Source organism: Schistocerca serialis, chromosome 1 (assembly GCF_023864345.2).
Source record: "Schistocerca serialis cubense isolate TAMUIC-IGC-003099 chromosome 1, iqSchSeri2.2, whole genome shotgun sequence".
Classification (NCBI taxonomy): Eukaryota; Metazoa; Arthropoda; class Insecta; order Orthoptera; family Acrididae; genus Schistocerca; species Schistocerca serialis.
Window position 1 is genome coordinate 75,618,892 of NC_064638.1, and position 14,836 is coordinate 75,633,727.

General features: G+C 38.0%; 1 protein-coding gene across 3 annotated transcripts in view; it reads left to right on the forward strand.

The window, feature by feature from the left end:
• LOC126461861 (huntingtin-interacting protein 1) overlaps positions 1-14,836 on the forward strand; it is a 538,678-nt gene that overhangs the window by 496,986 nt on the left and 26,856 nt on the right. For all 3 annotated transcript variants that reach the window (XR_007585951.1, XR_007585952.1, XM_050096029.1), the window contains exons 15-16: positions 4,996-5,193; positions 9,910-10,163. Coding sequence is in view for 1 of the 3 variants with exons in the window: in XM_050096029.1 (XP_049951986.1) it covers positions 4,996-5,193; positions 9,910-10,163 (452 nt within the window). In the remaining 2 variants the exon portion in view is untranslated. The remainder of the gene's footprint in view (positions 1-4,995; positions 5,194-9,909; positions 10,164-14,836) is intronic.

The following is a 14,836-nucleotide window of genomic DNA, read 5'->3' on the forward strand; positions in this document are numbered from 1 at the left end:
CCTTATTCTGGAGTATTGCTGTGCGTTGTGGGATCTGCATCAGGTGGGATTGACAGACGACACCAAAAAAGTTTAAAGTAGGGCAGCTCTTTTTGTATTATTGCGAGATAAGGGAGATAGTGCCAAAGATATTATATATGAATTGGGGTCCTGATCATTAAAACACGGGATCTTCTCATGAAATTCCAGTCACCAGTTTTCTCCTACGATTGCGAAAACATTCTGTTGGCACCCACCTACATATGAAGAAATGATCATCACAATCAAGTAAATCAAGGCTAGCACAGAAAAAAATCTAAGTGCTCATTTTTACCGTGTGCCATTTGCGAGTGGAATGGTAGAGAGACAGCTTGAAGGTGGTTCATTGAAACCTCTGCCAGGCTCTTCATTGTGAATAGCAGAGTAATCATGTAGATGTAGATGTTAATGTGTACAACCACATTTGGACAGAGGGCACGTTACCCAGACACTGGCATGCCGTTCTGCAGTTGACCATCTAGTCACTTTGTCCACCCATATCACGAATTATTTTCTGTGGAAATCCCAGACTGTGGCCACATTTTTTTATTTGGAGAAGACCTACAACTCCTGCTGGATAACTGATAGCCTCCATGTGGGGCTCCCATGGCTGCCTGCCCTGTTGCTTTGAAGACTTTTAATAAGACTGAGTTTTCAAGGTGCATGTGCGTTCTACTTTGTCGGACACCTTTATCCAGGAAAACGGTGTGCCTAAGGGTGCCATCCTGAGCGTTGTCCGTTTTGCTATTGTCGTTAACTCTATAATGGCCTGTCTCCTGCCGGGCTTCTTTGGCTCCCTTTTTGTTGTCGATTTTGCCATCTGTTGCAGTTCTCCATGGACCCTGTTACATTGAGCGATGTCTTCAGCGATGTCTTGATTATATTTACTCATGGAGTATCAACAATGGTGTTCCTTTTTTCACTGACAAAACCGTTTGTATGAATTTCTGGTGGCTCAGTTGGTTTTTCCCAACATATTTACATTTTGGGCCTGTTGCCTTTCCGTTTGTTTAAACTTCAAAATTCCTGGGGCTCGTGCTTGATAGGAAACACTCTTGGTTTTCTCATGTGTCTTACCTGACATCCCGCTGTAAGAGGTCTGTTAATGTACTAAGTGTTCTCAATGGTACTTCCTGTGGTGCAGATGGACCCACCCTCCTCCATTTGTATTGGTCCCTTGTCCATTTGAAACTAGACTATGGGTGCTTTGTTCATGCATCTGCACGTCCATCCCTCTCACGCAGTCTCCACACTATCCACCATCGTGGCATCCGTTTGGCCACTGGCGCCTTTTACACTAGCCCAGTTGATAGTCTGTACGCCAAAGCTGCTGAATTACCATTGTCTTACCGCTGTGACTTTCTCCTTGGCAGGTATGCATGCCGTTTGCCGGCCATTTGTAGCCACCCATTCTGTGCTACCTCCTTCAATGACTTCTTTGATTGCCAGCATGGGGCCCACCCCTCTTCCCTGTTACCTCCTGGAGTCTGCTTTCGGCACTTGCTCCAGCGGCTTAACTTCACACTACTTGCAACTTACCCGGTGGGTGTGAACCTTTCACCACCTTGGCTTCATGTGGCAGCCCATGTTCACCTCCTTCACTCACTTCGTAAGGATACTATTCCAGCCTTGCTGTATTGCCTTCAATTTCACAACCTTCATATGGAATTTCACGGTAGTACCTTCATTTATGCCTTAGTCATTGGTGCCAACGCTTTTTGTCATTGGCTTCTGGCACACTGCTCAGAATTTACAGCAGAGATCTTCTCCCTGTATCAGGCCATGGAGTACATTCACCAACACAGGCTTTTTATTGTGACCTCTGCTTAAACTCTTGCAGTGTCCTTCAAAGGCTCAGTGCACTGTACATACCCAACCCTTAGTCGATGGGTCCAGGAAAACTGTCACTTGCTCACTCTCGATGGAGAAACTGTGATGTTTATGTGGGTTCCTGGTCATGCTGGTCTGCCAGGAAATGAGGCTGCTGCCAAGGCTGCAGCTCTCGTACCTCAGCCCACTAGTTCCTATATTCCCTCCAGTGATCTCTGTGTTGCCGTCTGTCAGGAGGTGGTGTCACTTTGGCGTCACTATTGGTGCTCCCTTCATAGGAATAAGCTCCAGGTTATAAAGCCTCTTCCAGTGGCTTGGAAGACCTCCTTTTGGCCCTCCTGCCAGGATGAAGTCATTTTACCTAGGTTATGTATTGGGCACTGCATTTTTAGCCATAGCCATTTAAGTGATGTGCCCACACCACTTTCTACACATTGTGCCGAAGTTTTAACTGTCCGCCATTTCCTGACAGAATGCCCATTTTTTAACCATTTACGTTCCTGCTTGGGTTTGCCGTCTGAGTTATCAGCCATTTTAGTGAAATGCGCAGGCTGTTGATCACGTTTTACTTTTTATTCATCGTAGCAATATGGCAAAGGCCATTTAATTTTTAGTTCTGGACCTCTGTTTCTCTATGGTATATTTTATAGACCTTTCTCCATGTCGCTGTTTGTAGCTCCTCTGTCTTCGTGCTCTACAGTTTTGACTTTGGCGCATATGACCTCAGTTGTTTTTTTGTGTGTGTGTGTGTGTGTGTGTGTGTGTGTGTGTGTGTGTGTGTGTGTGTGTGTGTGTGTATGTGAGAGAGAGAGAGAGAGAGAGAGAGAGAGAGAGAGAGAGAGAGAGAGAGACATACTACTATGTGATGATGTATGTCATCCATCTGATCTAGCAGACGGATCTCGTGCTGTAGCAGAAGACTCAACTCCCAGAAAAAAAAAACTGTAACATTAACTGCATGCATCTGTGGACGAAAGGTTTCTCTGTTTGCACCTCTTTGCTGCAGCATATGGTATTTTCCTGTAAAGCATGCTACTGGAAGTGTCTCTGTCTTGGCACCGCCTGCACCAGTGCCAAGCTGCCCACACGACAAGTGCAGGGAATTAATGTTCCTTTGGTGTTAAAGCTCATGTTCAATTTATTTCATCATTAAAACTTAACAGCCTGCAGTACTGCTACCCGATAGGTGCACAACCCATGAAGACATCAATAGAGAGTCAGTTTTGTGTGTCTGTAAAGTAAACAACAATGCAGGCTCCTGCAGTACCTATGGAGGACTAGTGGGTGAGATTGATACCTTGCTTCAGGGAAACAGTTTTCAGAACCCAGCTCATGGTTTCCTGTTCTAAGCATGGAGGATCCATTTCATGGAACCCATTGAATTCTAGCGAGTGCCGCTAAGCCCGACCTCTCTTTACGAATGCACGAACCTCTATGGAGCCACATCTGTGTCTGTTAAAGACTGAAATCCCCAACTTTGTCAGATTAGATTCACATACGGTACCTAAAATTTATTTTATTTCTAATAGAATTTTGCTTTGATCTCTGTGTTAGATCAGCCCTGAAGAACATTGTGTTTCTCATGTCATCTTTAAAAAACTATGTTGACTGATTCCTCACTCACAAATAGCTGGGCTTTCCGTATTTGTACTTTTAATGTCTTCATAAGTGTCGGGGATTATTGGACCATCTCAATTGAGAGTTTTTGTTGAGAGACATTTCTTGTGGCAACTTACCTTTATAAATGCGTTCTGCAATTAATTGTGCCTGTTAACATTTCCTGTGCTGACCCGTCTATCTTACGCTCCACACCTAGCAAACTCATAGTACCTGCCTGTCCTGTTCAGTGAGGAGCACAATTTCCACAAGAACATTTTTGTGTTTTAATTTTTCATTCTTTCAGGCTTGAGAGACGGACTGTTTTGTAAATCACCACAAAATTCTCTATTTTGGTAAGAGGAGCAATTGCTTCTGTAAGAAAATGTGTTCCACCCAGCAATCATACAGGAGTCTCAGTATGAAAGCTGTTTCAGTTTTTAATGTACTGATGATTAAAAAAACCTTATTTTCTCATAAGTGTGTTAGTGTTGCATTTTCTCTGTTCATGGTCTCCAGCTTCCAGACAGACAAAGCACTGACTAAAACACAAGCTGTGACTTCTGATATCTGTAGAGTCTGTTCTGTGTTGTGTATCAGTTTTGTGTGGGGGGTCAAATGTGTGGGAACGCATCTCATCAGTATTACAACTTGCTGTTCATCATATTTGACCCACACACAGTAACCCTTTTCTTCCAGAGAAACTCGTTTTGTGTTTGTAGAACAATGCCACTCACTTTCTAATATTGTTGGTAATAAACTTGAGTGTCAATTCACTGTAGTGGGCTTGTAGTTCTCTCTAAGAAAAAATGTTTTCGTAATCAACCAGTGTAAAAATATGTTAAAATTTGTGTGGTGAGATAGAACAAATGGATTTTTCACAATTTCCAATAAATATTTGATAAGCAGTAATTTGTAGGGGAGATTAATTTAAAACATGAAGAAATGTTCATGTAGTATACTTATAGTAAATAATATAAGTAGGTAACTGGCTTTGTTTGTCAGCTTATTATGAATTCCTTGGAGGATATGTCAATGAACGAAAACTTTCAGCTAACAGCCTCATTTATTGTCTCATTTATTTTAAGCATTTTGTGATTGGATAAGTTCAGATTCAGCTGCTGTGTGCTTTAGAATTTAACATTATCTCAATTAAGTGTAGATAATTTTAAAATAAAATAAATGAATTTTGAAACAAATGCTTCTAATGACAGCTGTTGTAATGACTCAAATATATATTTGTAGAAATTCCTCTTTTTGGTATCTATTTGTGACACCTGTTATCTGAAATATTTGCTTTAAATATAAATACCTGTAAAGTAATTTTGTAGCAAGTAGCATACAGTATAATAATTGCAGTACTAACATGCATATATTATTCAATCTCAGCATATTGTAAAGGATGTGATTACATAAATATCTTCATTAATGGTTTGAAACTTTCCCATTATCTCCATTATAATTGATTTTGATTGGTAGAAAATTTGCTATCAAAATAACTCTTATGGGGGTGTGTTGTCTGAAAATTTGAAGATTGTTTTCATGTTGCAGATTATTTCCAAAGTCTGACTGATCCTGTTGTTGCATCATTGGATGACATCAGTGCATCGTACAAAATGTTCCATGACAACTCGGCAAACATAGATGACCTCTTAAAACATATTTCACATGTTGCTCACCTAATAGCTAATTATTTAATTCAAGGAAAAACTACTTCAAACACATCACCAGACATAGAATTTGGAGAGCGTAAGTTGTGTCTAGTTATAATTATTGATGTGATGTGTCATGCTCTAAAAGAGAATACTTTCTAAATGGAGGAAAATGCTACATTTTCTGTCTTTTTGTGAGAAACAGTTTTCATGTTTTTTTTCTGTCATGTCTATCACTATTTTATATTGCTGATGTCATATTTAATGTGTGTACAACAGTTATGATAGAATTTTTAAAATTTCTTTTAATGGATAGATTGGTGTAATTTTGGGTGTTAAACAGTGAAATCATCCAGGCCGTTCTCATTTAATGGTACAAGTAGTTAAAGTTAATACAATTAAAAATGAAGACTATTTGTCTACAAAATCAACCATTAAAATGTTGCATATACAAGTATCCCTTGTACTGTTATCATTTACTTAAAGTACTGATAAAACAGTTTAAGTGTATATATGACCTGCAGATTGCACAATTAATAGGATTAATTAGCCATAAAAGACCTATGAATCCTAAATAAGTGAATAGCCTGATAACAGATAAGTTGATAACAGATAAGAATTGATGACTAATTTTTCTGTGATCAGTGAGGTTATACAAAATGTAAGCAATAGAACTGCTTTTACTGGCTGAGTATATGGTGTTCCATGAATTAAAATTACTTTTACACTGAATGCATGTTATGCTTATCCTCTATAAATTGTAATGTATAGTGTAATTTAACTGGATACATAAAAAAATCGTATCACCAAGTGGCAGCAGAACACACACATAAAAGGAGGCTATAATTACAATTACGCAAGCTTCTGTAACAGTGGCTCACTCTAAAGGGCAGAAGGGTTAAAGGGGAAGGAAGAGGGATGAAGGAAAAGGACCTCGGGAAAGTCGCCCAGAACCGTGCTTTAGGGGAGGATTACCAGACGGGATGAGAAGTAAAGACTGATTGTTGGGGACTGCATTGGACGAGATTTGAAAACCTTATAGTGTAAAGGTGGAAGACGGGCTAATATGCAAGACAGAGATTACTGCTTAAACATTGTGCAGGAGTTAATAAGAGTGAAAAACTTCAGTGCATTGTACATAAGATATGTAGGAGGGGGGCAGTGACAAATAGACAAGTTAGACATTGAAAGATGCGGAAAACTAAAATGGAGTGATGAAAAGAGTAGATACTGTGAAGAAAGGCTAAGACGGAAGAAATTAACATAAATTAAGGCCAGGTGGGTGCGAGAACCAAGGACATGTTGTAGTGCTAATTCCCAGCTGCAGAGTTCTGAAAAACTGGTGTCTGAGGGAAGAATCCATACGGCACATGCTGAAACAGGCAACGAGGTCACAATTGTCATGTTGTCGAGCAAGCTATATATTTTGCCACTTACAGGGCTGGTACAAGTGGTGGTAGGAGGGTTCATAGGGCAAGTCTTCCTGTGGGGACGGTCACAGGGGTAGGGGTAGGGAGATAGGTTCAGAAGGACAATAAAGTCTGACAAGAATATTGTGGAGATTGGGAGGGCGATGAAAACCTATTATAGGTTTGGTGGCTGAAATATAAGACAGAATGAATCTCATTTCACAGAATGATTTTAGGAAGTCATATCCTTGTTGAAGTAGCTGATTAATACATTCCAGACCAGAATAGTACTGAGTGACCAGTGGTGTGCTCCGAAGTCGTTTTTCAGATGTGTCCAAATAACATCATTTACTCATGTAATGATGTACATTATGATGATGATGATGATGATGATGATGATGATGATGATGATGTATGTGCCCTATTTTATGTCCATTTTTTTCTAAAAGACAAGACTCATTATTACCTACATCACAATGTTCTCTATAGTAAACAGCAAACGATCTAGAATGCCATTTGGATACACCCGAAGAGCTTGAAATTTTCACTTATTTAAAAGTTATTGAATGAACAATTCATATCTAGAGTATTTACAGCAACAGTTAAGTAATGTTTTACTTTTATTTTGAAGAGGCATTGTCTCCAGTGGCGACTGGTTATCGTACAGTAATGTGCTACAGCACACTGTGAATATTGCATTAAAATTATGCCTTTTCACTTTGAATGCAAGCCCGAAATTGCACTAACATTACACCGTTTCTCTTCAAATGTGAGCCGTAAATAACATTAAAATTCTGTCAGTCCTCTTTGAATGCATTCTGGTATGCTTATAGAGCTGACAAAAACAGATTTTGTAGTGCTCTCTCTGCAATAACTAGAAACTAATGTTGAGTGCTGAAGTGACAGTCAGCCACATTAAGATTAACTCAGAGAAGGAAAGCAGCTGTCTGTTTTCTACTGCACGTGCTCTGTTGTGACAACATCCCTTATGGCACTATCAATGCTATGTTGCTCACAGCACTGAGTGAGTAATTTTCTTTGAAATTGTGTGTAGCATATTGTGCAGGTGTGCAGTATGAGAATGTTCTAAAGAAACATTGTCATGGTGGAAGTCTGGACAAGTGGTCTAAAGCACAGACTGATAATTTGTGGACCCAGGTTTGATCCGTACTGATACCAACATTGTTATTATTATTTCTTCCATTATTTCCCTCACATTCTTAAACTATTAATTATAAAATTTGAAAACACCAGTTCAATTTACATACGTAAAATTAATATATTCAGTTTAGTTACTGCCTGAGTACACAAATAAATTCAGCATGAAAGTGTATCCTGTACATGATCTGTTAAAGAGGCCCATTTCCAGTAGATCTTCGGAGGAGAAAATGAGATTTAAAGAGTTAGGTAGATGTACTTCAAATTTAAATCTAATAACAGAGGGGCATGGAACAAGGCTAACCAATTGGGTTTCGTAACACGGTAAATTTCGAAATACTTGCAAAATATTTTGATCAGATTCTTACTGTCCGGTATCAGTTGATAAGCTCAAACATTCACAGTCATGAAAATCTAGGAGAAGATTTACTTCAGCTATCAAAACAACTGAAGAAGTTATTAAAACACTAGAAAGCTAGTGGATAAGACTAGTGCAGTAGAGTTTTTGAAAAGGTCTCTACCAGAAACAAGAAAAGAGCTAAAGTTAATCTTTGAGAGGACCTGAAAAGCAGTAAAACAACCAGGAAAGTTGAAGGTAGCCTTGATACATTCACTACGTAAGAAAGGCAATAAACAAGATGTTAACAACAGTAATTACGACGGAGGAATTTCTGCGATTAAATTGAGACAATAGTGGTAGGCAATTTAGATGAATATCAAGGTGGATCTGGGAAGAGCAGATCATGTTCTGAACAAATATTTAATCTGAAGTCAATCATTAGTCACAGATTACTGAATTCAAAAAGTCAGTATTTTTGTCTGAAACTGTGTAACATATTGTGCAAGCATAGAATATGAGGGGCTTTTAAAACACCATTCTCACAACTCCACTGTGGGTGACTAGTCTAAAGCATGGGCTGGTAATTCGCTGACCAAGGTTCGATTGCTGCTGATGCAAATTTATTTTTTTAATTTGTTTATATTTTTTAATTCCTCACAGTGTTGAACTATTAATTATAAAAGTTACTGTGTAATGTATTCAAGTACATATTGTTGTGAATTGAAGTTGATTTTATTTATAATTTAGTTACCTAGTATTTACTAACCCCCTTTTCTTTCATTTTAAACTGATAATGATAGCGCTTCGGTGACATGAGGCTGAATTGTACAATTAAAAAAAAAAAAATGAAGACAGTCACTGTGTTTTTCTAAGACAATTTGCCTCGTCTGTGTAACTTTACATTTGCTTCAGAGTTGTTTTCAAAGTTAGTGATGCATTTTCAGAATTTGTTGTGTTATTCTGTAGCAATGACTGTGCAAGGATACATTGGACTTCGTCACCAATGTTGCAAATACACCATTGAATTTATTCACAGGAGAGTAGTGGTTACATGAGAGTCTCTAGAAGAATTCTCTCGTCTGCACATGCAACATAGGTCTCATTGCAGAACTGTCGATCATACTTTGTCATCAGTATCTCACTCTGGGCCCCCTGCTGTGAGAGACATGAAGTGCACAGTGATTATATTGAGGCTTGGCAGACATAAAAAGGGGCAGTAGTTTGGATTGTTATTGTTTTGGTAACATAACCAAAATTCTTCCATCATTTTTATGTATGTCCTACTTAAAATAAGTGCTAACAAAGATCTGTCCATGGTGGGAGTGCAGATAAGCACAAGGCTATCTTGCTGAAGTACTTGAGGACATCATCTTAACAGTTTCAGGAATATAAGGTCTGTGGAAGTGTTAAGGTAATGAAATGAAGGTCTTGGCACATTTCTGGAATAATATTGTGGCTGAACAAATTCATCAACAACGTTTTACTGCAAGACCACCATTGGGCACAGTTATGTGGGTATAAAAAGTTGACTGAGCAACACACTCAAACTTAAAAAATTCAATAGCTTAATAAAGGGGGCTTGAAGATGTATCAAGTAGCAGAAAGTTTATTCATTCATTTCAGGTCACCTTCAGCAAAACTTTTTACTACTGTTCTCAATATGCATATTGGATTTCTGAATCAGTAAAAATCATATTGTTATCTCCTTAACTTTAATTCATATCAAAAGGTACATATATAAAATAATGTAAATAAAATAGTAATTCGACTGATTTTAAATGCCAGACTAATGAACTGATTTGTATCAATTTAATTTAACAGTAATAACTGTGAGTAATTAGTTAACTCTTGTTATATCTTATCAATGTCTGTGCTAAAATTTGTTTTGGGTTTTGTGTTTCTTCAGGAATTGCAGAAGCCTGCAAACAGGCTGGAACTGAGTCACTTGTACTTCTTGCAAGTGTAAAATCAGTGGCTCCATCATCGTCTATAACAGACAATGCAAACACTGTTAAGCAGAAAGTTAAAGATGTGACTGATTTAATGGAAAGACTGATAAGTCAGTTAAAAGGAGACTCTGCAGAAATGATAGAAGATCTAGTTGAGAATGAACTGTCAAGTATGGACAAAGCAATAGAAGAGGCTGCAGCTAGAATAGAGGTAAATTTCTAAATAATTTTTACAAATGACTGGCTCACCTCAGAGCATTCAACAGGAGATTTGTTAATTAATTATCTTGCATGAAACACATTGGCTAAGCTGATAAATACAGTTTTCCAACAAACATCAAATGATGAGAATTTAAAGCCATATTGACTGTTAATTGACCAGGACTGAAAAATCTTTTAGTATATAGCGGAGATGCTGAGTTGTGATACCCACAACAAAAAGATTCACACAATTAAAGCTTTCAGCCATTAAGACCTTTGTCAGCAGTGGACACACACACACACACACACACACACACACACACACACACACACACACACACGTACGTAAATGCAACTTGCACACACGTCTGCAGTCTCGGAGAGCTGAAACCACACTGGCAGTGTGGTTTCAGCTCTTTGAGACAGCAGACGTGTGTGCAAGTTGCATTTACATGTGTGTGTGTGTGTGTGTGTGTGTGTGTGTGTGTGTGTGTACATGTACTGCTGAAAAAGCCCTTAATGGCCAAAAGCTTTAATTGTGTGAATCTTTTTGTTGTGGGTATCACAACTCAGCATCTCCGCTATATGGTGAGTAACAACTTTCCTTCTCTAGTATTGTTACATTCCTTCCTGGATTTTCCATAGTTTGATTTAAATCTTTCAGTATTTTTGAAATGGAGACCACTTCCTGGTGCAAAATTAGTTTGGAGTTATAAGCGTCATCTCCAGACTGCAATGGGAGAATAAACACATACAGTGAAAATGTTCATAGATATTAAAGTTGTTCTGTACAGTCTTTGCATGTACTGTGGTCATCCTGTGGAGAAAAACAATACTAACTTAATATCAGTGAATATTCATTTCATATGTTGGTCTGCTGTTGACATAAAAATTTTTAAATAATCAGTCTCTTAGTTCAAATGAAATATCTGTCTTCTTGTGATTCAGAAACTTGCAAAAGATAGTTAAAACAGTACATCACAATGAACTCTGCTGTGCAGCAGAAACAAGATGGTGATCAAAACAAAGCTTGTTCTGATTTAACTGTCAGTATGTAGACCCTGGTGTTGTCAGTACTTGCAATGTTTTATGCACGTCTTGTTGTCAAATCTGTGATGTTGGTTGACAAAATGCATTACAGTAAGGTAGGCTGTGACAATTTGACGTCAAAAAAATGAGAATATAAAATTATTTTAAAGAATAACAAGATAATTGAAGTTGATGAAGAACTGTTAGTTAGTTAACTCTGTAATTTCATTTAGAATCTCATTTTTCTACTTTTAGCAATGGATATATTATTTCCATTGTCTCAAAGATGCATTGCTGTGTCCTTTTTCATATATGTTTTGCTGTAGCTGGCTTGTTAGCTTTATCAAGTCTAAAACAGTCAGTGTGTTCTTTAAAATGGGTTTTAAAATGTCTGTGTATTTGGCCATTGTAGTATTTCTTGCAGTGTCTGAGCATTATAAATTCCTGATTTGCTCAGTTTCTCATCTTGTTCTGAAATGTCATGAACCAGTTTCTTCCAAAAGTAGTTGTTGGTGCAAAAATGATACTGCAACATGTATCTATGTTTTTAAACTGCTTGGCTAAATTGTCTGAAATATGTATTTTGTACAAAATTATGTTTCTGCTGCACACTAGACTTCAATTGACAGGTTGTGTTTTAAGTATCCTTTGCAACTTCATTAACAGTGGTCAACAAGATTGCAGCCATAGCAATGGAGGTATCTGAACACACCATAAGAAGACAAACATTTCTTAAGAACAAAGTGGCTGACGATTTTAAATTTATGCGAACAGTAGACCAACATGCAATGTGAATGTTCTGTCATATAGATTATCCTTTTTCTCCACAGCACATCACAAGATGTACAGAACATCTTTAATATACAGGGTGTCCCAAAAAGAATGACCCAATTTTAACTTGTAACAATATTGAGCCAAATGTCACTAGGTAACTGAAACAGCACTAAATGTAATTGGCTGGTCTAGAGCTTCAGGAAAAATCCACTAGATGTCGCTATGAGCACTGACCTGGTGCTTGCAGCGAGTCTTGCGCAATATGGTGTCCACACAACAGAAGACGTATTGTGTTATTGAATTTAGTTCTACTCAATCAATGATTGCAATTCAGCGGGCATTTCATATTCGATTTCATGCTAAACCACCATCACCAAAGAACATTCAACAGTGATATAAAGAGTTTGAAGAAACAGGGTGCCTCTGTAAAGGCAAAAGTGCTCACCGGCCACACGTTTCTGAACAAACAATGGAACAAACCCAACGAGCATTTGTGCGGAGCCCCCGCAAGTCTACGCATCGTGCTAGCCGAGAACTTGCATTACCACGTATGACAGTGTGGCGTGTGTTAGGCGTCATTTAGCCCTCAAACCATATAGATTACAACTGGTACAAGCTCTTAGAGATACTGACAAAGTGAAGCGAGTGAACTTTAGCAGTACTATTCTAGAGGACATGGAAGAGACACTTTTTTATGTCATGGTTGATACTCAGTGATGAGGCAACTTTCCATATTAGCGGTATGGTTCACTGTCATAATGTGCATATATGGGGGCTCGAAAATCCTTATGAAACAATTGAACATGAATGTGTTTCATCAAAAGTGAATGTTTTTTGTGGTGTTTCACAAAGCAAGGTTTATGGACCCTACGTTTTTGAGAAAGAAACCATAACAGGACAATCATATCTTGCAATGCTACGGAACTGGTTATTCCCCCAACTTGACTCTGACAATTTCATCTATCAGCAAGCTGGAGCACCACCGCACTGGCACAGCAATGTGCACAGTTTCCTCAATGCCAACGTGCCTCAATGTTGGATAGGGCGTACAGGACTGCGAGACCAGGCTTTACACTCTTGGTCTCCTAGGTCCCCTGACTGAACACCGTGTGACTTCTTCCTGTGGGGCTATGTTAAACAATGTGTTTACGTTCCTCCCTTACCTCATGACATTGATGAACTACCCAAACCAGTATATCAGCTACTGTAGCTTCAGTGACAGAAGACTCCTTACGCTCATTGGGATGAATTCGGCTATTGGCTAGATGCCGTCTGTGCAGCCAATAGAGGACATATTGAACATTTATGATGGATTTTTCTTTTCTGAATAATTGAGTATACAATTTGTTGGTGTTAAGCCCTTCTTCCTAATAAATAATTCTATTTGAAATTGGGTCATTCTTTTTGGGACACCCTGTATATGCACACTTTTACTGAAAATTAATGTTTTGTCATTGTAGCTTAGAGATGAGTTTTACACCTCATTAAATAATGTAAGTAGTCAACAAATTTTGTGGTTGGTAATGGTCTCTGTATAACCTTTTCATATCTAAAAGATGACCTGCTTCAGTATCAGCTCCATACTGGCACTTTTGCCCTTGAATTTATATTCAAAGTTTTATGTAATTACTCTAAAGTTTCTAAAACGGCAATTAAAAAATTATATCACACCATGTATGAGATTTTTTGGAAAATAAAGAACATTTGCTCTCCTGATGTTTGGCTGTTTAGTGCAGCTAGTCCATAATTCTGAATTCATTTAAGTATGGAGGCTTACCATGTGCTATTTGCACTGTACACCTACTCATACAATGAATGTAATAAGGATACAGCAACAACAAATATGCAGTTGCAAGGTCAGGTAACTGTGAATCATGAATTATGATTTGATTTTTGCATGACAGAAGAGCTACACTTACGTAGTGTATGATGAAGTTTATCACGACAGCGGCTTCTTTCCAGAACTTGTGGTTAGTGCTCAAGGATAGATTTTTGTCACTTGAGTGTGTCTGAACATGCTTGGAGGACAAGTGAGTTTTGAATTTTTTTTGTCTTCGTAGAAATGGAGAAACGTCCTGCAAGCAAGTCCTTTATGGGTGACAATTACTGCCTCCAGGATACTTTCATAAAGTATCTGGACCTGCAAGAGACTGCATAATACAAGAAGAAACTGTATAATATAATATGGACATACAACAAATGCCAAAGTCTTCATGTGATTATTTGAAGTAATTTGTTAAACTGAATGTTTCACAAATTTTGTAGAATTTTTAATAGATACATTACAGATAAAATATTTTTTATTTTCTCAATAAGTTACTGAGCAGCAGGATTGATCAGCAAAAGAACTATAGTCTGTATCATCCAAATAATTTGACAATGTAAGCCTGCCAAGAGATATGTTTGTCTACTTTTGCTGTCCAAAATCATTAGAGCTGCAGATGCTCGTTTATGAAAGTCCTTTATACGTGACCTGGGGAAATAGCAGCATACATCTCGTGTTTTCTATAGGTTAAGACAAGACTGTTTGAGAGTTATTAGGTGCACATTTGACTTCACAGTTTTACACCGTATGAAGCAAAAAATGTTTTAACACAATTAATAAATCATCAGATTTCGCAAAACTTGTACAAGAACTTAGTGGTATATCTATCTTAAATGAAGAAAATACTCTGAAGATACCTTCAGCCATTTGTATTATGAAGGCTTAGTATAAAACCTGGATGTACCATGGTTTTGTATGACAGTGACTCTCAGTATGGTGTTCCCTCCACCCCCTCCCCTCTTACCACAAGAAGTGCTCTTTGTGATAGTTGAGGATAGCAGATGGACACTCAAAGCTAACTTATGACATAAATAGTATAATGGTGGCTATTTGGA